A 25707-nucleotide genomic window follows, 5' to 3' on the forward strand; every position below is an offset into this window, starting at 1 on the left:
CCAGATACTGCTAACGTTTTCCAGTCCAAATTATGTTCAAAACCCGCCAAAATGCACTTGAAATCGTCCAATCTGGCAACACGACGCGCATGCTGCTTCTCTTGAACACACGGAAGTAAGGCGGAAGGTAGTTTGTCGACGTCACCTCAAGACGACGCCAACGATTGGTCAAATTTGTGGGAAAGTTGCGGTGATTGGATATAATTGCAACACCGCCCTGAATTCGCGGGGATTGGTTGAATTTGCGCTGAAGTTGCAAATCGCAACATCCTGGAGGCTCTGTTTTTTTGCTTGGCCCAGACTTTGTCTCCTCACTCACTGTAGCTTTAGGTACTAAAAACCGATCCATTTTGTCTCGCACGTTGCGCCCCCCCTGAAGAACTCTGGCGCCCCCCGGGGGGGGGGCGCGCCCCACACTTTGAAAAGCCCTGAGATTCTAAACCATGTCCTTGCTTGACTGCACTGGTCGTGTGTACTAGACTGAGTATGTGGTAAAACATTTTAGAGAACTCTGTGACCTCCTCTAAAACCTTGTGCATTTTAATATCCTCAATTTTTTATCTCATGAAAGCAGGAGAAGGTTTTTACTCATTAATTCAAGAACATTTTGAGTGAAGTTTTAAGAGAGTGAAGTAAAAGCACTGAACTGATCTGCTCTCTGAAATATCCAATATTGAGACAGGTCTCTGAATCATTAACCTTTTGTTTTTCTCACAAGAAACTTACTATGAACAAAATATTTCAGTATTAAACTTAAGCTAATTTCCTGTGGACGTGACCTGGTTTTCAGATGTTGTTATAAACTCGATAAAGTGTCAGACAGGTCACAAAATACACTGAACATTAGAGTATCTAGAGATGAGACAGTTCTCATACACTTCCGTCACCAAAATATTGAATGACCATGTTGGTTATATAGAATGATTACATTGGTTGTGGTGATTATATACATACTTGCCAACCCTCCCGATTTTGGCGGGATTATGTCCAGTCAGAATCGTATGAGAAACACTGCTGACGTCAACTGATTTTTAACCAATCAACAAACGGAACGACAGTCACTTCCGTAATGTAGGATTCACCCAGGCTGTCCGACATTTTTTACAAGCAGTCATTCATCATGGCCACTAAACCCAATACCAAACGGCAAAAATATGAATGCAAATACCAGATTGCATGGGAGAATGAATTTCCATGGATAAGCAAATGTTCGACCAACCAGTTACACATTTTAAGGTATAGATACCTTAAATCAGAATATAATGGACATTTGAGTGTGAAATTAAACTAGTCTTCCATACCATTTCAGAAACAAACTGTACAACTTCAAAAGTGTTTAGTGAAATTTTGCATGACAGAGAATTTGTTTGATGAGTGTATTTGAGGGCGGCACGCTGTCGCCTCACAGCAAGAAGGTCCGGGTTCGAGCCCCGTGGCCGGCGAGGGCCTTTCTGTGTGGAGTTTGCATGTTCTCCCCGTGTCCGCGTGGGTTTCCTCCGGGTGCTCCGGTTTCCCCTACAGTCCAAAGACATGCAGGTTAGGTTAACTGGTGACTCTAAATTGACCGTAGGTGTGAGTGTGAGTGTGAATGGTTGTCTGTGTCTATGTGTCAGCCCTGTGATGACCTGGCGACTTGTCCAGGGTGTACCCCGCCTTTCGCCCGTAGTCAGCTGGGATAGGCTCCAGCTTGCCTGCAACCCTGTAGAACAGGATAAAGCGGCTAGAGATAATGAGATGAGATGAAGTTTACAAGTGAATTATCTGGAAAGCGATTGATTTTGATAGAGTTTTGAGGTTTTAAGTGAAAGATTACTAGTGAGTGTATTTTGGTAGTACTAAAATTTTGCATTTGAGTGCATTTCTTTGTGGAGTATATTTTGATATTATGGTCGTATTTATAGTGCCATTTTAAAATTGTGTTTGAAAACTTTCAGTTAAAGTTTGCAAATGAGCAAATTCCTTTGATGCATTCCAATAGGATTTTGCTAGTATTTCTAGTGCTTTTTAAAAATTCTGTTGGAAAGTGTTTAGTGAGAGAGAGATGCATTTTAGTAGTACTAAGACAGTGCAGTATTTATTTAATTGAGTTGTTACTATTTTGGTTAAATCTTAATAAAATTTTATTTAATTTATATATGATATTATAGTTCTCTGTATTTTTACACGAGCTTACAGAAGGAAAACACATTTGATGCAATCCAATAATACTTTCATTCACTGTGACTATTTTAAGAAATTATAAACATTCTCCTAAAGCATCACTTGTGTTATTTTCTCTGTATGTATACAATATTCAGGCATGAGATTTTTCAGCTAAAAATCTGATTTAAGACTTCCCTTTCATTGTTATTATATTACAATTCAAGACAAGAGTATTATTTCAGATTTTTCACTCCGAGTTATCTCATGCCTGATACATGAATCCCATAACCTATAGTAATTGATAGAACAATATCAACAATTCAAAAACTCTTTAATTGTATAAATTTCAAATGGTTTGCAATTAATTGGGATCCACTGTTGTTATCGTTTCAACCGCGCATCATACCCTCATCCAGTTGAAAATGTCGTTCACGCACTTTTCTCCCCCATGAGAATTTTGAAAAGTTGGCAAGTATGTATACAGCGTTGGATCAGTAGTGATTCTCTGTTGAGTCTGTATTATAGTGTGACATGAACTACAGCCATTTTAGCCATCTTTAGCTTTTTATCAGATAATGAGATGAGATAATGAGATGAGATGAGACATCTGCCACATTTAAGTCATTTCTAGGTGTACAAGCGCCGGCTGTTGCCTATTTTTGCTCTGCTCTATTTGCCAGCTCTCCTTTATAGTGCCCAGCAGTGGAAAAGCACCAATGTAAAGTTTCTGGCAAGATATTACTGTACACTGAAGAGAGTATTTTGGGAAAGTCATGGCCTAATGGTTAGAGAAGCAGCTTTGGAGCCAAAAGGTTGCTGGTTTGATGCCCTAGTTCAGCAGGAATAGCTGAAGTGCCCTTGAGCAAGGCACCTAACCCCCAACTGCTCCCCAGGCTGCTCTGGGTATGTTGTATGTCACTCTGGATAAGAGTGTCTACTAAATGCCAGAAATGTTATTTAATGTAATTTTTCTTCCACAGTATGACATATTTATGAGTGAAAACATATATAAGGGTGGGAGTGACTTTGGTTTGATTCATTGGCCCTTCCAAAACAAAGAAAATCTGAAGTCAGGTCTAGGCGCTAGTATGCAGTTGATTATGGATGACGACTCGCCTCATTGGCATGTTCATTAGAGGATGGAGAAAAAGGATGGAAATTTATTTCAGGATTGAATTCATACATATTTAAGCTTGTACTTTCTGCTATGGTGACTTGAATGCCTACATTTGTTCTCACCCCTGTCAGGATTTCAACATGTCCCAAAGGTAAATTAATTTCTTTATCATCATTTATTACTTTCACATGATTTTATAGTGACATGCAGACCTGACAGAGCTGAGAAAAATTGAATGTGCTGTAACAGATGATTACAGACAAACAAGAAGTCTTTAAAGCAATTAGTACAGATGAATAATGCACTGTCAAGAATAGGACAATGATGCCATGAGAGTTCCTGTGAATTTAGTCAACAAAGTTTTACTTCACTGATTCATTTGTTTGGCTGTCATTCAATACAGGAATCAGCGAAGTCAGACGGTATTGGCTGAGCTCTCTGGAAAACTGGCACAAATACAAACACATCAATTAAACTCTGTTTCCCTAAAACAACGCACATTCTCGCTGCCTCTCTTTTCTCATCTCATCTCATTATCTCTAGCCGCTTTATCCTTCTACAGGGTCGCAGGCAAGCTGGAGCCTATCCCAGCTGACTATGGGCGAAAGGCGGGGTACACCCTGGACAAGTCGCCAGGTCATCACAGGGCTGACACATAGACACAGACAACCATTCACACTCACATTCACACCTACGGTCAATTTAGAGTCACCAGTTAACCTAACCTGCATGTCTTTGGACTGTGGGGGAAACCGGAGCACCCGGAGGAAACCCACGCGGACACGGGGAGAACATGCAAACTCCACACAGAAAGGCCCTCGCCGGCCCCGGGGCTCGAACCCAGGACCTTCTTGCTGTGAGGCGACAGCGCTAACCACTACACCACCGTGCCGCCCTGCCTCTCTTTTACACACCTTATCTGTATACAGTGGTAAAAATTATTTGCTATTGTATTTAAGTATGTTTTCTTCTTGACATTTCTCTACTTTTATGCCTAAAGGTTTTCCTGGAGGGTGGTGTAGTGGTTAGCACTGTCACCTCACAGCAAGAAGGTTCTGGGTTCAAGCCCAGTGGCTGATGGGAGCCTTTCTGTTTGCATGTTCTCCCCATATCTGAGTGGGTTTCCTCCGGGTGCTTCGGTTTCCTCCCCAGTTCAAAGAGATGCAGTTAGGCTAACTGGCTACTCTAAATTGCCCATTGGTGTGAGTGTGCAGAAAGAAACCAGCCACCCTACTGCTGCAATTCTGGCCAATTCAACCACTCGTGGTTCGCCTCAAGCCCAGATTGGGTAATGTGATGACAACAACGATGTTTTCTTGGACCTACCATATACCAAATGCAACTAATAAAGTTGTTAAATTGGTTAGTAGTTTGCCAAAATCTCTTCAAAATATTTTCATCTAGATTAGGAAACTATTTGTGATATTTGAACATTATCTACTGACATTGCTGGCTGAACGTCATTATAAGCTGACAATTTGCATTTGCACCTGAGCTAACTAGCTACCTGCTTCATGGAAATTAGCAAAGGCATGTGGTGTTGGAAGCTGGACTTCAGTATTGTCAGTGCTCAATGATTAAACCATTATTATTTTTACTTTATGAAACTGGTTGCAAGGCAGCACAGTGGTGTAGTGGTTAGCACTGTCGCCTCACAGCAAGAAGGTTCTGGGTTTGAGTCCAGTGGCCAACGGGGGCCTTTCTGTGTAGAGTTTGCATGTTCTGTCTGTGTGGGTTTCCTCTGGGTGCGCCGGTTTCCCCCACAGTCCAAAGACATGCAGGTTAGGTTAATTGGTGGCTCTAAATTGACCATAGGTGTGAATGTTTTTTTTTTTATCTCTATGTGTCAGCCCTGCAATGATCTGGCGATTTGTCCAGGGTGTACCCTGCTTCTCGCCCATAGTCAGCTGGGATAAGCTCCAGTTTGCCTGCAACCCTGCACAGGATAAGTGGTTATGGATAATGGATGGATGGAAATTGGTTGCATATTATACACATTAGTATATAGTAGTGTTGTAGTCAAGACCACCTAAACTGAGACCAAGTCATAACCAAGACCAAAGTGTATTGAGACCAAGCTTTGAGGGGTTGAGATCAAGTCAAGACCAAGACCAAAGCAGGGCAAAACCAAGTCAAGACCAGAACCAGACCAGTGTGTGTGAAGGGGTGGGAGGGGTGACAGCCATTAACAGGAAGAACATTTTCAAATTATCAGTGAGTCATATTATTGGTTGCATTTGAAGCAGGAAATGTTACATCTGATCACAGTAACAATGTTAACAAATAAATCAGACAATGCAGCGAAATCCCCACAGTTGTGGTCTTGATTGGTCTTGAAATAAAATCCCGAGTCCTCTATGTCTGAGACCAAGATAAGACCGAGTAAAAATGCGGTCGATTCCGAGACAAGACCGAGACCTTCACAAAGGGGTCTTGAGACTGGTTTCAAGTACTACAACACTAGCATATCCTTGACTTACAAGTGACGTCAAAGCAAAATAGAAATCTGGATGTCGGCCATGTTGGTGGATATACAAATGCGGGGTCAAGCGACATTCTATACAAAACATAGTCACACGTGCGCAGCTCTCTTTGTTTTTTCCACTGCTTTAAGTGTTCTTTTAGCTATGCCATATCTTTGTGCTGTATATGGTTGTGGTCACAACAGTACTCGTGACCATGGCACGTTCTGATTTTTTAGAATTCCGTCCGTGGTTCAGAAAGAGGGCGAGGAAACTCTGAGGCTTAGTACAGAGAGGAGACGAGGGAATCAGGACACTTTGTCCAATGGTTAAGACATTCCATCCAAAGCCTTTTTCATATGCACTATCAATTATTTTATATTTCAGGTATTCCAGTGTTCGCAAACGAAAGCTCTGCTCAGCGCCTAAAGATTTAACATGATCCAGCCGGCTTTAAAAATTAATAACTCTGCCAAGGGAGCTCACAGCGAAGCCAAATTTTACAGGCACCTTCCTCTAAGCCTCCCCCAGAGGTCTGCGTGGGACAGAATTTTCAGTCCCGCTCCCGCTCGCTCCCGCATTGTGCAGTCCCGCTCCCGCCCGCTCCCGCAAAGAATTATGATTTTCAGTCCCGCTCCCACCCGCGCCTGCCATATTTTGTCCCGCTCCCGCCCGCAAATCCCGCATGATGCAGACGTTCGCGTTATTTCTCATGAAAGTTCTTGTCATTGGCTTGGGGAATTAAACATGCTGAGCTTAGCTGAGCTCTCCACTGACCGAGCCTTCATTTATTTTAAGTTTATTGTTTAGACTCTAACATTCTGCTGACACATTCCAAGTTGAGCGCTGCATGCGCTCATGATTGACAGCTCTCACTTTGATTGACAGCTTTCGCTTTGCGCACTCGCACTCCCACTTCCGAGTCTGTGGCGTTATGATTCCAACCGCGATTTCATTCTCCTCTCATATGAAGTGCTGTGCAACCACAACCAGCTCCTCAGATTATACACTGTCTATTTCTCATCTCATCTCATTATCTCTAGCCGCTTTATCCTGTTCTACAGGGTCGCAGGCAAGCTGGAGCCTATCCCAGCTGACTGCGGGCGAAAGGCGGGGTACACCCTGGACAAGTCGCCAGGTCATCACAGGGCTGCACTGTCTATTTCTCGCTTTAAATTGAACAATCTGTGCGATACACAGTCCTTTCTAATACTAGTTAATACTTTTTAATACTTTTTTAAATACTTTTTAATACTTAGGACTAATAATCTTGACTTTTTAACGGTAAATGTACCTCTTTTTAAAACAGCACTTACTTCTGAAGCACTGTGAGCTTCACTAGAGGAGCTCTGCTCTTCTGCCATGATTGGAGATCTCAAACACGGAATAGCGGAATGGAATCGGAAATGTACGCGAGATTAGACCACATCCGCAAATTTAGGCATCTTAAAATGTTTTTATTAACGCCAAATAAAATATCCAGCACAAATTATATACGATAGACATAAATTAATAATTTATAAATTTTATTTTAAACACGTTTTTAGTTAGCGGGACTACAGCTTATCACCTCTCCCGCCCGCGCCCGCATTGTGCACTCCCCCTCCCGCCCGCGCCTGCAATGAGCTTTCAAAATTTGTCCTGCGCCGCACTGCTTTGCGTCGGGTCCCGCGGGACTCCCGCGGGAGTGCAGGGCTCTACCTTCCCCTTCAAAAGAGCACAGTCTCAGGTTGGTAGGACCGTGCCTCGGCCTGGGATTCACGAACAAAGCCCTTGTGAGAGTGCTGCTTGGCGCCTAAAGATTTAACATGATCCAGTCAGCTTTAAAAATTAATAACTTGGCCAATGGAGCTCACAGCGAAACCAACTTTTACAGGCACCTCCCTCTAAATCTCCTCCTTCAAAAGAGCATGGTCTTGGGCCGGTAGGGCTGCGCCTCGGCCCAAGATTTGTGAACGAAGCCCCCGCGAGAGCATTACTCGGGGCCTAAAGATTTAATGTGATCCAGCCAGAAACACAGGCATGCAAGCGAGCAGCCTGCAATGACAAGGCAGTTAACTCATCCCAGGGTCAGCAAGTGGCACAGGCTGATGTGGTTAACCCCCCCAGTATGCTCTTTAGTGTCGAAGCTGCTTCAGTCAAATTCCATTGAGAATTCCTCCTTTTTTCAAACAAACAAATACCTGAAGTATAAAAATTATTAATAATATATATGAAAAAAGGCTTCGGACGAAATAACCTGTATCCATACTCGATGGTCGGTAGAAGTGCCTTATATTAAGAAAAGTCTGACTTTTTTAAATAATATGGGTCAAAACCACACATATCTATCTTCGCTCAGTTGTTCAAATCGTAGTCATACTGAGAAAATTTAGCACTGTTTACAGACACACTTCCAGTGGCTGCCATCCTAGTTGCTTTGTATACCCACCATCATGGCGGATGCTCATGACGTAGCACATTTTGATTACGTGGTTGCAAGTCATCTATAGCTCAAAAATCCTCTCAGAAAGCCTTCAAGTTAGCTTGTTAAAGCTAGCTTGTAGTGTTAGCTGTGACTGCCAAGCAATATGACAGTTCTGACTCCTGTCTCACTAAGCAGAAATCAACAAAACAATTTACTAAAAAACAAACAAAAAACCCGACAGTCTTTCATTAAATTATGTATCTACACTAGTACTGAAACACTAACACAGGTTAGCTAACAGATTACCCTGGGTATGACTAGCTCATCCTTTTAGCTCAGTGGGTGTTGTGAGTTCACACCAATTGCTATCAGAGTTATAGTGAAAAAAAAATTCTGTTTCTCGTTATCAGTAATAGTTTTATTATTTTAACTGAGATTTAGACCATTATACACTACCGTTCAAAAGTTTGGGGTCACTTTGAAATGTCCTTATTTTTGAAAGAAAAGCACTGTTCTTTTCAATGAAGATCACTTTAAACTAATCAGAAATCCACTCTATACATTGCTAATGTGGTAAATGACTATTCTAGCTGCAAATGTCTGGTTTTTGGTGCAATATCTCCATAGGTGTATAGAGGCCCATTTCCAGCAACTCTCACTCCAGTGTTCTAATGGTACAATGTGTTTGCTCATTGCCTCAGAAGGCTAATGGATGATTAGAAAACCCTTGTACAATCATGTTAGCACAGCTGAAAACAGTTTAGCTCTTTAGAGAAGCTATAAAACTGACCTTCCTTTGAGCAGATTGAGTTTCTGGAGCATCACATTTGTGGGGTCGATTAAATGCTCAAAATGGCCAGAAAAATGTCTTGGCTATATTTTCTATTCATTTTACAACTTATGGTGGTAAATAAAAGTGTGACTTTTCATGGAAAACACAAAATTGTCTGGGTGACCCCAAACTTTTGAACGGTAGTGTAAATGCTAACACAACCCAGACAGGTCTCTTACTCTCAGCTAGTTTGTTGATTTAGGAGACACCACAAGGTGCACTGTTTACTTAGGACATTTCATTAACACACTTCATTGTTAGGTGTCAGCTCTTTACAGTACTTAATATCCTGACGTGAACTCATTTATTAACATTTATTCAATGCGACCGAAACAGAATGACAGAGTTCAATTCCTAATATGCATGTCCACACCGGCAGGTAAGAGCCTAATGATTTAGTCACATGACTATGATTTACTATTGTGTCGTAGTAAAGCACATAGCGTAAAGGAAAATTTTAATGATTGTACTCCTGGAAAAAAAACAAAACAAAACATAAGCTGCATGTCTCACATAAAATGCTATTGTTTTATCATTAAATTAAATGTCCTAGAACAACCATTTCATTTATGTTATAACTATGACTAATCACTTGGTGGAAAAGCTGCGAGAGAATAGGAATGAGTCATTGTTAATGAAAAAAAAATACCTCAAACACTTTATGCAGAAATAAACACATTTGCCAGTGAGCATTTCTGAATCCGTAGCTGAATAATTTATTTTCATTTCAGCGCTCTATAATCTAGCATTCAAAAACAGATCAATTCTTCAAAGATGCCTTTTTTTCCCCAAATTATTCCAACTTCTTTCAATTTTATCTGTTTTTATTTTCAGTGGACTGATGACAACTGGCATGCTTAGACTTCTACTTCTTTAAACAGTCATCTAAACTAACAAGAATCGACTTGTGATTGTGAAATACACTTTCTATAATGTTCACTAAGAGGTTGTAAAGATTATGAACACAGTCCTCCTCATTAAACAGCAAAGAGAACAAAGAAAAATTAAAAACAGTTACCCAGAATAGTGTCATTGACTACTGATGTGGACACAGTCAATAATTACACAAAGACTGACACTATCATGAAACCAACAGCGATATTGTACTGTAATTAAAATGGATGAATATGCTGTATTACTGTCTTCTTCTTCTTCTTCTTGTGGCTGTTCCTGTTAGGGGTCATCACGGTAGATAACTTCCCTCCATCTCCTCCTGTCCTCCGTATCTTTTTCTGTCGCACCAACCGTCCTCATGTCCTCCTTCACCACATCCATAAACTTCATCTTTGCTCTTTGTCTTTTCCTTCTACCTGGCAACTCCATCTCCAGCATCCTTTTCCCAATATACCCCAGATCTCTCCTCTGTCTGTGCCCAAACCATCTCAATGTTACCTCTCTCACTTTGTCTCCAAGCTGTCCTACATGTCCTGTCCCTCTAATATTCTCGTTTCTAATCCTGTCCAACTTTGTCGCTCCCAGTGAAAATCTCAGCATCTTCAGCTTTGCTACCTCCAGTTCAGCCTCCTGTCTTTTTGTCTCCAAACCATACAACATTGATGCTCTTACTACTATTTTGTACACTTTCCTTTCACTCTTGCTGGCAACCTTCTGTCACAAACCACTCCTGACGCTCTTCTCCATCCATTCCAACCTGCTTGCACTCTCTTCTTCACTTCTCTTACGCACTCGCCATTACTTTGTACAGCTGACCCCAAGTATTTGAACTCCTCTGCTTTGACCACCTCTATTCCATGTAGCTGTACCATTCCACTGTCCTCATTCTCATTCAAACACATGTACTCCGTCTTTCTCCTACTGACTTCCATTCCCCTTCTCTCTAGTGCATACCTCCATGTAATATGCTGTATTACTGTATATGTGATAAATAATATTGCTAATGGGGTTTGCTCAGATGTCAAAACATGACATTACATTACAGGCATTTATCAGATGCTCTTATCCAATCCAATCCAATCCAATCCAATCCAATCCAATCCAGCTTTATTTATAAAGCACTTTAAAAACAACCAGAAGGTACCAAAGTGCTGTACATGATACAATAAATACAAAATAAATTAAAATACTTAAAAACATCAATAAAAAAACAGATATATAATAAGACAAAACAATAAAATAACATAAAATAAGATAAAACAATAAAATAAAATCAACATCTTACAGGGTGTCAAAGGCCATGGAAAAGAGATGGGTTTTAAGAAGGGATTTAAAAACAGACAAGGAAGACGCTTGTCTAATGTGCAGAGGCAGATCGTTCCACATTTTAGGGGCTGCCACAGCGAAAGCATGGTCCCCTCTGAGCTTGCGCTTAGTTTTTGGCACCCTCAGGAGCAGCTGATCAGCTGACCTGAGAGAGCGGGTGGGTGAATATGGGTGCAGCAATTCAGAGAGGTAGGGAGGGGCGAGACCATTGAGAGATTTAAAAGCAAATAAAAGAATTTTTAAATTAATCCTAAAATGTATGGGCAACCAGTGGAGTGAGGCTAAAATGGGGGAAATGTGGTCATGTTTGTGTGTGCCAGTTAAAAGACATGCAGCAGCATTTTGTACCATCTGGAGACAGTTGATGGAGGACCCACTAACCCCCACATAAAGTGCATTGCAGTAATCCAGCCATGTGGTGACAAAGGTGTGGATTACTGTCTCAAAGTGCTGCTTTGAAAGAATTGGCTTTATTTTGGCTAGCTGCCTCAGTTGGTAAAAACTTGACTTCACAACTGTCTTGATCTGATTGTCAAGTCTGAGGTCAGAGTCCACCTTAACTCCCAAGTTAGTGATGTTGGATTTTAGGTATTGAGCAAAGGAACCTAGATCTAGACAGAGGGTCTCGGAGCTGCCACCAAAAACAATCACTTCTGTCTTCTTTTCGTTAAAATTTAAAAAAATTAGAGCCATCCAGGCCTTTATGTCATCAAGACATTCAAGTAAGGGTCTTACAGAGAATGCTTGATTCTTTTTAAGAGGCATATAGACCTCAGTGTCATCCACATAACAATGAAATGAAATACCATGCTTCCTAAATACGGAACCAAGCGGGAGCAGGTACAAAGAAAAGAGAAGAGGGCCTAAGACTGAGCCCTGCGGGGCACCACATGACAGAGGAGCAGAGGAGGATACAGAGTCACCAAGGCTCACACAGAAAGTTCGATCTGCCAAGTACGACCTGAACCACTCCAGTGCTATGCCACTGATGCCCACCCACTGCTCCAAACGTGAAATTAAAATGTCATGGTCTACAGTGTCAAATGCAGCAGTTAGGTCTAAAAGTACAAGAACAGCACATTCACCGGAATCACAAGTTAAAAGAATATCATTAAAAACTCTTAAAAGAGCCGATTCTGTGCTGTGCAGTGACTTAAAACCAGATTGGAAAACCTCAAGAATATTCTGCTCCTCCAGAAAGGATATTAATTGCTTGTAGATTGTCTTTTCAAGGAGTTTTGAAAGGAAGGACAGTTTGGAAATAGGCCTATAATTAGCCAGAACTGCAGAATCTAGACCTGTTTTTTTTTAATTAAAGGTTGCACTACTGCATGTTTAAAGTTTTTAGGGACTACACCTGAGGACAAACTGCTGTTAATAACTGCAAGCACGGATGGACCCACAGTAGGAAAAACCTCTTTAAATATTCGAGAGGGGACAGCATCATTAGGAGAGCCTGAGGGCTTTAAATGACCAACAGTGTCCTGTAAATTTGACAGAGTCACAGACTCAAACCTATCAAGGACAGCTGAGCAGGGGAAAAAGACTGAAGGGTCATATGCAGAAGGTGAGATTAGAGCCCTAGTGCCAGCAACCTTGTCAATAAAAAAGTGAAGAAAGTCTTCACAAACAGCAAGCGAAGCCTCAATACCAACGGTCTGCGGAGCATTAAGAACAGAGTCGATAGTCTTAAACAGAACACGAGGCTTATGACAGTTTGAAAGAATAATATCAGAGAAATGTTTAGTTTTAGCAGCTTTCACAGTTGTCTGATAGTTACGCCAGCACTCTCTTAACATTTGAAAAGACACTTGCAGTTTGTCTCTCTTCCACTTGCGCTCAGCTCTACGGCACTGGCGTCTGACAGCACGAGTAGTGTCATTTAGCCAGGATTCATATTTAGTTGCCTAATTTTTAATGGAACCACAGTGTCTAAAACAATTTGGCAGGAGGAGTGAAACCATGAACTAAGCTCGTCTGTGTCGTTACACATTGATTCAGGAACGACACAGCTCTGATTAAAAACGGCCGAGAACTGACCAGCAGTGGAAGGGTTAGTGACGCGACAGCACCGGGCAGCAGCAGCGCGAGGTTTAACTGTGTTACCGGCAACAACAACATCAAACAGTACAGGCATATGGTCTGAAAACACTGCGTCACAGATCTCCAAGTTAAAAACAGGCAAACCATATGATAAAACAAGATCGAGTGTGTGTGGGTTCTTGTGTGGGACCAGAAACAGACTGTACTAGATTAAGAGTCAATGAGGTTAAGAAAATCATTCACCATTGGCTTATCAGGACAACACACATGAACATTAAAATCCCCAACAATAAGAACACAGTCATACTTGGGCATAATTTCAGCTAGGAAATCAGAAAAGTCACTTATGAAGTTCTTATTGTATTTGGGAGGTCTGTAGACCACTGCACACAACACTGTGTGAGGGCGAGCCAGTTCAAATAAACTCATCTCAAAGCTGGTTAAAGAGGATGACAGAGACAGTTGCTTACATTTATAATAACTTTTATAAATAGTCACTATTCCTCCTCCTTGGCCCGAGGTCCGCGGGGAGTTAAAATAACAGCAATCCCCAGGTAAAAGTTCTGTGAGGGCGCTGGACTCACCAACAGCTAGCCACGTCTCAGTCACACAGAGAAAATCCAGTCCTCGGGAAGTAAAGAAATCCTTCAGGATGAAAGTTTTGTTTGCTAGCGACCTAGCATTGACGAGCCCAAACTTGTCAGGAATTGGCGGATCCACGATAGTAACTGTCCGGGGGGCCTGACACAAAGGCCGTAGGTTGCACAAATTCACCCCACGCCAGCGTGGCTGAGGAGAGCAGGGGCCGCGGGGCTGGAGCATCTCATCCGGGCCAACGACAGGTACCAGCCAGGTGTCAACAGGGTCCAGCGAGCGTCGAGAAATAACAAGGCGAGGCACCGCTCCATACTTAGTCCAAGAAACCTTGGAAGTGCACGACAAACAGGCCTTCAGCCTTACCAGTCAACCGCTGCGTTTACCCAGGCAGTGGTGGCGTTTACGCCGGAGGGATGGAGCCAGGGTGCGGCAGAGGTAAGCTGGGATCCCCGATAGGAAAGGGGGCAAAGACTTTTGTTCACCATGATCAAACCCCACCAGATCTTTGGTAGAAACTTGAATATCCAACAGTGTTTGGCGATCATACACCAGTAGCGAGTAGACATTTAGACTGACAAGTGACAGATACAGCACAAACACACATAACGCTGGCAGAGACAGACGGCAGGCCACGCACACTGGCGCCATCTTGGATGGTCTCCAATTGGTGTTTCTCAAAAAGAAACTTCATCCAGAGCAATGTCCCACAAGACCTTTACATACCCACAGCAGTGGACAGCCCTGAGAGCAGTTGGGGGTTAGCTACTTTGCTCAAGGGCAATTCAGTCATTTATCTGCTGGGGACAGGTAACTCTCTCTATTATTATTATTATTATTATTATTAATATAATCATCCATAATTTGCCTTATCTGTTACAGTAGAACCCCTACAGTATAATGATTACAATAACTGAAGATTGCAGTAATGTCTACTAGATTTACCTACAATTTTTTTCTGATATAGAAAAGATAATTCCGATACACTGCTCGTGAAATAAACTAAAGATACAATTCCAATGCTACTATTATGTCCACGTTAAACCAACCAACCAACCAACCAACCAACCAACCAACCAACAGACAAACAAATGAACAAATAAGTAAATACTTATATTAGATCTAAATTATTTACGATTTTTTTTTTTAATGCGAGCACGTATTAATCCAATACACTCACTGTCCACTTTAATAGGAACTGGTTCTTGATTCTAAGATCCCTGTTCTTGGCTGCAGAATTGGAACCCAACGTGGTCTTCTGCTGTTGCATGCTGAGATGCTTTTCTGCTCACCACGGTTGTAAAGAGTGATTATATGAGTTGCTATATCCTTCCTGGTAAAAAAGCTCGAACCAATCTGTCCATTTTCCTCTGTTCTCTCTTATCAACAAGGCGTTTGTTTCCGCCCACAGAACTGTCGCTCACTCAGTGTTTTTTGTACCATTCTGTCTGTGTAAACTCTAGAGACTGTTGTGTGTGAAAACCCCAGGAGATCAGCAGTTTTTGAAATACTCAAACCAGTCCATCTGGCTCGAACCAACATGCACGCCACGGTGAAAGAAAGTAACACTTTGAGATCACAATTTTTCCCATTCGGATGTTTGATGTGCGTGAACATGAACCGAAGCTCTTGATTTGTATCTGCGTGATTTGATATATTATGCTGCTGTCAAGGGATTGGTTGATTAGAGAACTGCATCAAACAGCAGGGGTGTATGTGTGTGTGTTCCTAATAAAGTGGCCGGTGAGTGTATACTAGAGGTTCTCAAATGTTTTTGCAGCCAGGGTCCCCTTAACTTGTAAAATATATTCCATGGAGCCCCTCAGTACATGTTTATTTTATGAACAATATCCATAGCCAAAATATTAGACTCATACATGCAACAATATTCTGGGTATTATTTGGATTTTTTTTTTAAATTCCCGATCGATTTAATTCAAATGACCAGTCTATTAAAGAAATAACGATAAGAGCTCAGTAATAAACATAATAATGTTGGTAATGTTGATTGCAATTTCCACTTCGGCAACAAGAATAAGTAAGTAAGTAAATAAATAAATTACGCCTCCCTTAGCTCTAAACACTTTGAGAACCACAGCCGTATAAAATATGCACCTGACACATTATTTATTAAGTATTTTAAATTATACCTGGACAAGAGATTTCACTCATTTATATTTTATTTATTTTACTGTGCAGCAGTGTAGCTGCCCTAGCTCAGTTAATGAACCTATTGACTGAATTATATGCAGAACTTGATGGAAAGGCATTCATTCAACACATTACAGGCGTTTAGCAGATGCTGTTATCCAGAGCGACGTACAACACACCCAGAGCAGCCTTGGGAGCAGTTGGGGGTTAGATGCCTTGCTCAAGGGCACATCAGCCATTCTTGCTGGTCCAGGGAATCAAACCGGTGACCTTTTGGTCCCAAATCTGCTTCTCTAACCATTAGGTCATGGCTTCCCCTGTAAGGAAATCTCCTTACACCTTTACAGATTAGTACATACTTGTCAACTCTTATGACTTTGCCGTGAGACACGATTTTTTTTGCACTGAATCACGCTCTCATGCTTCCACTATCAAATTCTCACGATTTTTCAGATAAAAATGTATATTCATGGAAAACAAAGCATTATCGATGCACCAGTGCATGCAATGTCCGCTATGTACATGATATTGTGTTTCCAGAAGCCCAGTGAAAGAGCTTTTGAAAGGACATTCGTGATTGGTTGACTGCAGGAAGTCAACCAATGAAATCGCGTCTTACTTTATCTTAATCATTTCCACGTTACTGGCGGGAAAGACAGTCTCATCTCATCTCATTATCTCTAGCCGCTTTATCCTTCTACAGGGTCGCAGGCAAGCCGGAGCCCATCCCAGCTGACCACGGGCGAAAGGCGGGGCACACCCTGGACAAGTTGCCAGGTCATCACAGGGCTGACACATAGACACAGACAACCATTCACACTCACATTCACACCTACGGTCAATTTAGAGTCACCAGTTAACCTAACCTGCATGTCTTTGGACTGTGGGGGAAACCGGAGCACCCGGAGGAAACCCACGCGGACACAGGGAGAACATGCAAACTCCACACAGAAAGGCCCTCGCCGGCCCCGGGGCTCGAACCCAGGACCTTCTTGCTGTGAGGCGACAGTGAAAAACAGGGAAAGACAGTGAAAATGGTTATTTTATTTCCCTATTGTAAATTTGAAAACTAAGGAGATTGCAAAATCCAGAGGTTTTTACCAGAATGTACAGCAGTATTTAGAAGTAATGTATGATGACACGACACAGATATATACAGATGCTTCTAAAGACGAAACTGGTAAGACAGGAGCAGCAGTATTCATCCCCAGCTACAATATAAGTATTGGGAAAAGGACGTCAGATCACTTGTCAATTTTTTCAGCAGAAATGATGGCCATTATACTGGCCCTGCAGTGGGTAGAGGAGGTGAAGCCTAGTAAAGCAGTTATTTGCTCAGATTCTATCGCTACGTTCACACTGCAAGGCTTAATGCTCAATTCCGATTTTTTTGTGAAATCCGATTTTTTTGTGAGGTCGTTCACATTAACAAATATATGCGACTTGTATGTGATCCTCAGTATGAACGAAAAGCGACCTAAAAGTGTTCCGCATGCGCACTGCAGGATACGACGACGTCACACGCAGTGAGCATGGCCAGTGTTTACGGAAGTAAAACCGCCCGGTTGCGGTATGACCCATCCAATCTAGCTTGAATAGCTGCATCCCCCCCAAATGGAAATCAGCTCCCTAACCTCTGCGTCCTTCCATTGAGAAGATTCAGAACCTTCACAGCCCGAAGCGTCCCTCGCATTGATGTCATGTGCAGGGGCGCAGATACGTTTTTTGAACTGGGAGGGACAAAGCTGCCAGCAAACCAACCCCAACCCTGATATGCCTGTCAAACTTGTTGTTAGTAACCATAGCAACCAAGCTCGAGCTCGCAACCGAATATCAGTCTTTGTTTTGTTTTATGTGAGTTGTTGCAACTATATGTATACACTGCCGTGCACCTCAATAAACCGAATGGTAATTAGTCTTTTGATTTTTCCGTGAGGTTTGCCTTATGCAAAGAAAGACAGCATAGACGTTTTTTCCTCCCTATAAGTGGGGGGGACCGAACGAGGTGAATTTAAATATGACTCGTCCCACCCTCTATCTGCGCCCGTGATTATGCGCCATGTTGTTGTAACTTTTTTGAGAGACCCGCCGCCTACTTCAGCGCAGAATAGTGACGTTTGTGGCTTGTTGATGACGTGAAAGTCGGATGAATGCGACCTGGCGGTTCAGACTGAAGTCGCATATGAAAAGAGCGGATAGGAATCGGAATTAGCACCACATATCCAAACGGCCTGGGTCGGATTTGAAAAAATCGGATCTGTGTCGTTCATATTGTCAATAAAAGATCGGATACAGGTCACATATGGGCGAAAAGATCGGATTTGAGTCACTTCAGCCTGCAGTGTGAACGTAGCCTAAGTCTTCCTTAAATAGTATCCAGAGTGGAAAATCTACATGCCGACAAGATCTCTTAGATGAAATTAACCATGTCGTATTTAAGATAAATCAACATAAAACTTTTATTCAGTTCACATGGGTTCCAGCTCATAAGGGGGTTGAGGGTAATGAGAAAGTGGATAAAATGGCCAAAGAGGCCATCAAGGCAAATGAGGTTGAGTTAGAAGTCCCATTAAGCAAGGCAGAAATTAAAGTAATAATTAAAGACAACATCAACAAAATGTGGCAGGAGAGATGGAATACAGAGGAGAAAGGAAGGCATCTATATAATTTACAAAAGGAGGTGGTGTTTAGAAGGGGTAGTGAACTGAAATGACAGGAGGAGGTTTGGTTGATGAGGCTGAGGATAGGACACACAAGTCTAAATAGTGGGTTGTATACAATAGGGAAACATCATTCTGGGGCCTGTGCACACTGTGGAGAAGTAGAAAAGGTTGAGCATGTTCTTATACACTGTACACAGTATTCCAGTGAAAGAGAGAAGATGGGGAGAACATTAAGAAAATCTGTAACTATGTATAGACAACTTATTAAGTCAGCCATTCACACAATCAGCAGTAACAGCTCTAACACAGTATTTAAAGGAAACTCAACTAGCAAATAGAATTTAGGTTTTTTTTTGTTATAATCAGTCTGCAATGACTTGTTTATTTGTTTATCCTCGTGAAGGGTTTCACAGGAAGATGTGTTTATCCTCATGAATGGTTTCATGGGAAGATTTGTTTATCCTCATGGGAAGATTTGTTTATCCTCATGAATGGTTTCATGGGAAGATTTGTTTATCCTCATGAATGGTTTCATGGGAAGATTTGTTTATCCTCATGGGAAGATTTATCCTCATGAATGGTTTCATGGGAAGATTTGTTTATCCTCATGGGAAGATTTATCCTCATGAATGGTTTCATGGGAAGATTTGTTTATCCTCATGAATGGTTTCATGGGAAGATTTGTTTATCCTCATGAATGGTTTCATGGGAAGATTTGTTTATCCTCATGGGAAGATTTATCCTCATGAATGGTTTCATGGGAAGATTTGTTTATCCTCATGAATGGTTTCATGGGAAGATTTGTTTATCCTCATGGGAAGATTTATCCTCATGAATGGTTTCATGGGAAGATTTGTTTATCCTCATGAATGGTTTCATGGGAAGATTTGTTTATCCTCATGGGAAGATTTGTTTATCCTCATGAATGGTTTCATGGGAAGATTTGTTTATCTTCATGGGAAGATTTGTTTATCCTCATGAATGGTTTCATGGGAAGATTTGTTTATCCTCATGGGAAGATTTGTCTATCCTCATGAATGGTTTCATGGGAAGATTTGTTTATCCTCATGGGAAGTTTTGTTTATCCTCGTGAAGGGTTTCACGGGAAGATTTGTTTATCCTCATGAATGGTTTCATGGGACGATTTGTTTATCCTCGTGACTGGTCGTCACGGGAAGAATTGGTTTATCCTCGTAGAGAATACCACGGGAAGAATTAGTGCGTGCACGTCTGTATGAGTTAACACAGAATAATTAATCTCGAGACTGTCCTTTCGTGTCACCAATGGGAGGGGAAATTGTGTTAAGGTACCCAGACCCCGAGAAAACCCACGGGATTGGATGAATCGCTGTGGTTTAGCATTCTACACAAATTCTAGACAATTTGGCCGAAGTTTCTCTAAGCTCCGGTGAGGTGGGACGAGGGCTGATAGGGCATGCCCGCCCTCTGAGCACCAATACACGTCAAGAAGAGCAAGGATTAACTCAAGCATACATCTCTTAATATTGTTAATATTCTACTCCATTCTATTTTACTATTTCAGCTAGAAGGCTAGAATTCTTCTGTGACCTTGTGTCTCACTGTGTACTGTACTGTTGTGATGACACATTGCTTGAGACATAATATTGATATCTTTTTGAACATTCTATCAGGAACATCCTGCCCTTTGCTATCTCTGACCTAAGGAATGGCCTTTGATAACTGTCTGCACATTGTTATATCATAAGAACATCTTATTATTGTATACCATCGCCAAGGTTTCACTCACACACATACATCTGAACATTAATTAGAACAGTGATATAATTAAGACGTGACCTCAGTTTTGATTTATCCTCATGCAGGCATTTGCAACGATTAATATTCCTTGAGATCACACCTCAGCCCGGTAGATGGCGGTAATACACATCGATTGTTAACCGCCAATAAATCGACAGAAGAAGAAAACAGTGAAAAAAGAAAGAAAATGAGTGACAGCGATTCTCCAAGGTCTAAAAAACAGAAAAATTTTCAAGTATCAAGGTGCAGCTAGGTATGACACGAAGTTTAATTCCAACTGGACCCAAATCTATCCATGCATTATCGCTGATTCGGTGAGCAAACACCATTTCAGATGCACTGTTTGCAAAAGGAGTATCAGTTGTAAACACCAAGGCCTTCGTGATGTTGAACTTCACATGCAAAGAAAGTCTAACAAGGATCTTGAAAAAGCGAGATCGTCATCAGGATCATGCTTGACCGCGTTTGCAGCACAGATTCCTGTCAGTGAGAAGGTACATTTTTATATTTTATCATGTTTGAAAAAAGTTCAGCGTGCTTTTTTTTCAGTTGGCGAAATTGTTTTCGGCTGGGGGGCTTCGCCTTGGACCTGACCGGGGCCTGCAGCCCCTGGACCCCGGCTTTCTCATTTCTTTTTTCATTTTGGGGTTGACAGTACTTTATGTGTGATGAACATGTGTGACATAGTCCAAACTAGTTAATACCCAGTGTGTTTTTAACACACTTATAACTAGAAGGGCACTCGGTAGAGTGTACACCTCCGCCAAGCCACGTTATCAGCATCAAAATTAAATCACTTAGGCTAAACCTAGGATAATACTAAAGCTGTATACCAAATTTAATCAAAACCTGTTCATGACTTTTTGAGTTACTTTGAGGGTAAAAAAAAAAACCTGGATCAAATACATACCTGGATTTACACCAAAATCTAATAATTGTTCCTTGTCCTTTGTTCACCTTTCCTCAAAATTTCATTAAAATTTCATACATTCACTACTTTTTTGAATTACATTGGAAAAAACCCAGATAAGAAATAAACAAACAGAGGTGAAAACAAAATCTCCTCCAACACAGTTGGCTGAGGTAAAAATGTACTAAAGTGTATTACATTTTCCCTTATTATATTTCCCTCCCTATTTTCTACTGTCTTTAGATTCCGTTTTTCATCTCTCTGCTATCCTACAGTCAAAGCTCATGGTTCAGCTCAGCTGTAGCCTTGAACACTGACCTATTGTTCCCCAATTTCCTGCTGAGTGAGTAATACAGCTGTTATAATTGGCATCTGGTGGACTTCAGACCATGTTTTCCCCTCAGGACAATACAATAATTTCACCTTTTAGACATTCGGCAGGTAACATAAGAGATTTAAGAGATTTTCTCTTGCACAAACCCACTGACTCGAAAAGAACATCACTTTTTTGATTCTGCACTCACAGAAGTCATGGGAAAAAAACCCCAACACAAACAAATAAAAAAACCAACAACCCTTCAGCCCATAACATTTGGTGATTGCTGTCAGAGAATGCAACCTTTGCTGTAATGATCCAAGGCTGGTGATGTGTTGCTATAGATACAGCTCTCTGTGCTACCATTACTGCTCTAAAAGCTTGCTTTCTCTGATACATTAGATGTCAATTTTACCTCATTATAATAATTACAGTTCACTCCAAATCAGGTGTTTCTGAGTGATAAATAATATCATGCATGCAGATACAGGATCTCTTAGTCTTGCCAACTGGTAAAAGCATTTTCTTAACCCTCCTCCACTTCTTACGGTAAACAAGCTGACCTCATTGTGGCTGGTAACAGCCACCACACTTAAACATTCTCTATTAGCCGTAGTAAAGGACTAAGGCCACAGATGGAAGTGTGTTAAATGGCCTCAGAGATGCATTGCCCAATTAGAAATATTGCAGGTTTGCATTTAAAGCATCTGGTTTGAATGTGCTTCAGATGGAGTGATCAAGTCGAACTGAAGAATACAGCGCTCTTGTGTGTGGGAAGAATGTCAATGTACGCACTGCTGCTCCAAGACACGGTGGCCCTTTTCCTGATTTCGAAACTTAATCCACTCTAGTAAAATAGAGTCTGACACTATGTACATCATTTTAGGCTAATTAAACTTCCAGCATGCCTTTAATGGATTTTAAAGCGTGAAAGTGAATTAACTGGATTTCTTACGGCTAACGTGATGAATAATTTCACGAGTCGATGCTGAAATAATCTTCACCAACTCTATGATATAGACTCATACTGTATATTGCAAAGCGTATAACACTGTTTACCTATTTCTAATTGAAGAAAAAGCAATACAGTGGCGGCTACAATTATCGACAGTTCATAATTATCGACACCTTTTCAGATTTACCACGAAAAACAATTTTACAAAGGTGAGTTTCAGTTACAACAGTATTTATTGGTTAATTAATCAACCGGAAGACCCACCATCACCACCACCACCACCCTTTGAGCTTGCTGTCTGATGACGCAGCTCGTAACCTGAGATGGAATTTTTTTCAGCATGATCAGCAATTTGAGGAAAACCCAGACGTTATCATCGCAGGTAAACATGGTGGAAAGATCATGGACATGTTTTTGCTTGTCAAATTCACTGATATTTCATGATCTCCTCGTCAAAACCAAGTTTGTTTCTTACTCTTTCATTTGACATTCACCATTTTGTATCTAAACGCACCTTTGAGAAGTCATATGAGGTGTCGATAATAGTGATCACTTTCACCACTATCGACACCCTGTGGTGTAAAAGTGACATTTACAACTGTTATGTATCGATCTTTATGTAACGTTGTTGAAGTAGATGAAGTACTTTAAAAAAATTAAAGTGCTGTGATTTATAATAATTTTTTTCTGATTCATAACAGAATGGAACGTTTATAGAGTATTTGGAATCCGATTGCAATAAATAGAATTAGACCAGAGCTAAATTCCTAGCATATAAAAAATTACATGCTTGAAATATTCAGATTTTTCTATTCCATTCAGATTTTTTTTTTCAGTTTGTTGTAAATATCTACATATTACAATATCAGTAGACATTTTATAGCGGAGCTCCAGCGGAGCACCATACCTAAGAAAAAACGGTAAAGCCATCGAGTCGATTTTTTGTGGTTTGTCCGTGTACGAGGCGGCACGGTGGTGTAGTGGTTAGCGCTGTCGCCTCACAGCAAGAAGGTCCTGGGTTCGAGCCCCGTGGCTGGCGAGGGCCTTTCTGTGTGGAGTTTGCATGTTCTCCCCATGTCCGCGTGGGTTTCCTCCGGGTGCTCCGGTTTCCCCCACAGTCCAAAGACATGCAGGTTAGGTTAACTGGTGACTCTAAATTGACCGTAGGTGTGAATGTGAGTGTGAATGGTTGTCTGTGTCTATGTGTCAGCCCTGTGATGACCTGGCGACTTGTCCAGGGTGTACCCCGCCTTTCGCCCGTAGTCAGCTGGGATAGGCTCCAGCTTGCCTGCGACCCTGTAGAAGGATAAAGCGGCTAGAGATAATGAGATGAGATGAGACACACCGCCTAGTGGCCAGTGTTAGTAATTACCAGTCATACACACCGCCTAATGGCCAGTGTTAGTAATTACCAGTCATACACACCGCCTAGTGGCCAGTGTTAGTAATTACCAGTCATACACACCGCCTAGCGGCCGGTGTTAGTAATTACCAGTCATACACGCCGCCTAGTGGCCGGTGTTAGTAATTACCAGTCATACACGCCGCCTAGTGGCCGGTGTTAGTCATTACCAGCCATACACGCCGCCTAGTGGCCGGTGTTAGTAATTACCAGTCATACACGCCGCCTAGTGGCCGGTGTTAGTAATTACCAGTCATACACGCCGCCTGGTGGCCAGTGCTATCCAGTAAAGAAATAAAACAAAAGAGACTGGCTATGATATAAGAAAATTCTACAGCCCAGAAACAGATGGGAGCTCCGCTTTTAGGCAGTGCCTAAATCTATATATTATTTTGGCTCGAGGAATGACATGCGACCTTTGATCTGGATTTTCATGTGATTACAATCTCAATTCCCTGTTGATATTTATTGGTAAACTACAAAACTAGAAATTAATACAAACAACAATGAATGATTAACAAAATGTGGTCTATGAAAATACTTAGAAAGTGGAACAAAAAGATTTTCTGACACAGGTTCAACATTATCAGGTCATTTGTTTACAAACATTAGAATTACTTCCTCATTTATGTAAGCACCAACATCCATATAATATATTATCTCATCTCATTATCTCTAGCCGCTTTATCCTGTTCTATAGGGTCACAGGCAAGCCGGAGCCTATCCCAGCTGACTACGGGCGAAAGGCGGGGTACACCCTGGACAAGTCGCCAGGTCATCACAGGGCTGACACATAGACACAGACAACCATTCACACTCACATTCACACCTACGGTCAATTTAGAGTCACCAGTTAACCTAACCTGCATGCCTTTGGACTGTGGGGGAAACCGGAGCACCCGGAGGAAACCCACGCGGACATGGGGAGAACATGCAAATTCCGCACAGAAAGGCCCTCATCAGCCACGGGGCTTGAACCCAGACCTTCTTGCTGTGAGGCGGCAGTGCTAACCACTACACCACCATGCTGCCCTTAATTATTATTATTTTGTAAAATAAATAATCATCTGGATGTCTAAGTGTGGTCAATAACTGTGGACAATGGTGTCGATAATTGTGGAATGGTGTCACATGACACTAAGTATTCAGGAATCAACTAATTTTTTTCCAGTGGAAGTTTGAGTTATTATTCATGCACAGTTTATGTACTGAAAGTCTTTTCTACTTTTGCAATAGCCAAAAGATCATTAAGGTGTCGATAATTGTAGCCACCGCTCTACTACAATTTCACTTCACAAGTATGCACTGAACAGCAATAACACCAAAAACAAAACAAAAACCGAATATTCTTACCTTTCTCTTTGAGTGTTCAGATTTCCTGGACATATTCTTTATTTTTTTATGAAGATGATACAACACCTAGAAAGAGAAGAAAATTCAGCATTGAATGGTGAAAGTATTTTTTTTGGACAGTCAGTATATCAAAAATATAAAACCAGATTCATGAGGCATTATGAAGCAGCAATTAGCAAATATGCTGTAGGTGATTTCTGTCTATATCTCTGGGTAATATTGTAAAAATATTCGACTTTATGAGTTGAACATGTAGTATATAAGCATGTTTGGACACCCCTACTCTATTCATTCATAGGTTTTTCTGTATTTTGTATTTTCTACATTGTAGAACAATACTGAAGACATCACAACTATGAAA

The 25707-nt window shown here is 41.4% G+C and overlaps 1 protein-coding gene across 1 annotated transcript in view; it reads right to left on the reverse strand.

Annotated features, from left to right (window-relative positions):
- galr1b (galanin receptor 1b) overlaps positions 1–25707 on the reverse strand; it is a 93606-nt gene that overhangs the window by 62746 nt on the left and 5153 nt on the right. Inside the window, exon 2 of the mRNA XM_060911139.1 lies at positions 25347–25412. Coding sequence (XP_060767122.1) covers positions 25347–25412 — 66 coding nt within the window. The remainder of the gene's footprint in view (positions 1–25346; positions 25413–25707) is intronic.

This window comes from Neoarius graeffei, chromosome 27 (assembly GCF_027579695.1).
Source record: "Neoarius graeffei isolate fNeoGra1 chromosome 27, fNeoGra1.pri, whole genome shotgun sequence".
NCBI classification, from domain to species: Eukaryota; Metazoa; Chordata; class Actinopteri; order Siluriformes; family Ariidae; genus Neoarius; species Neoarius graeffei.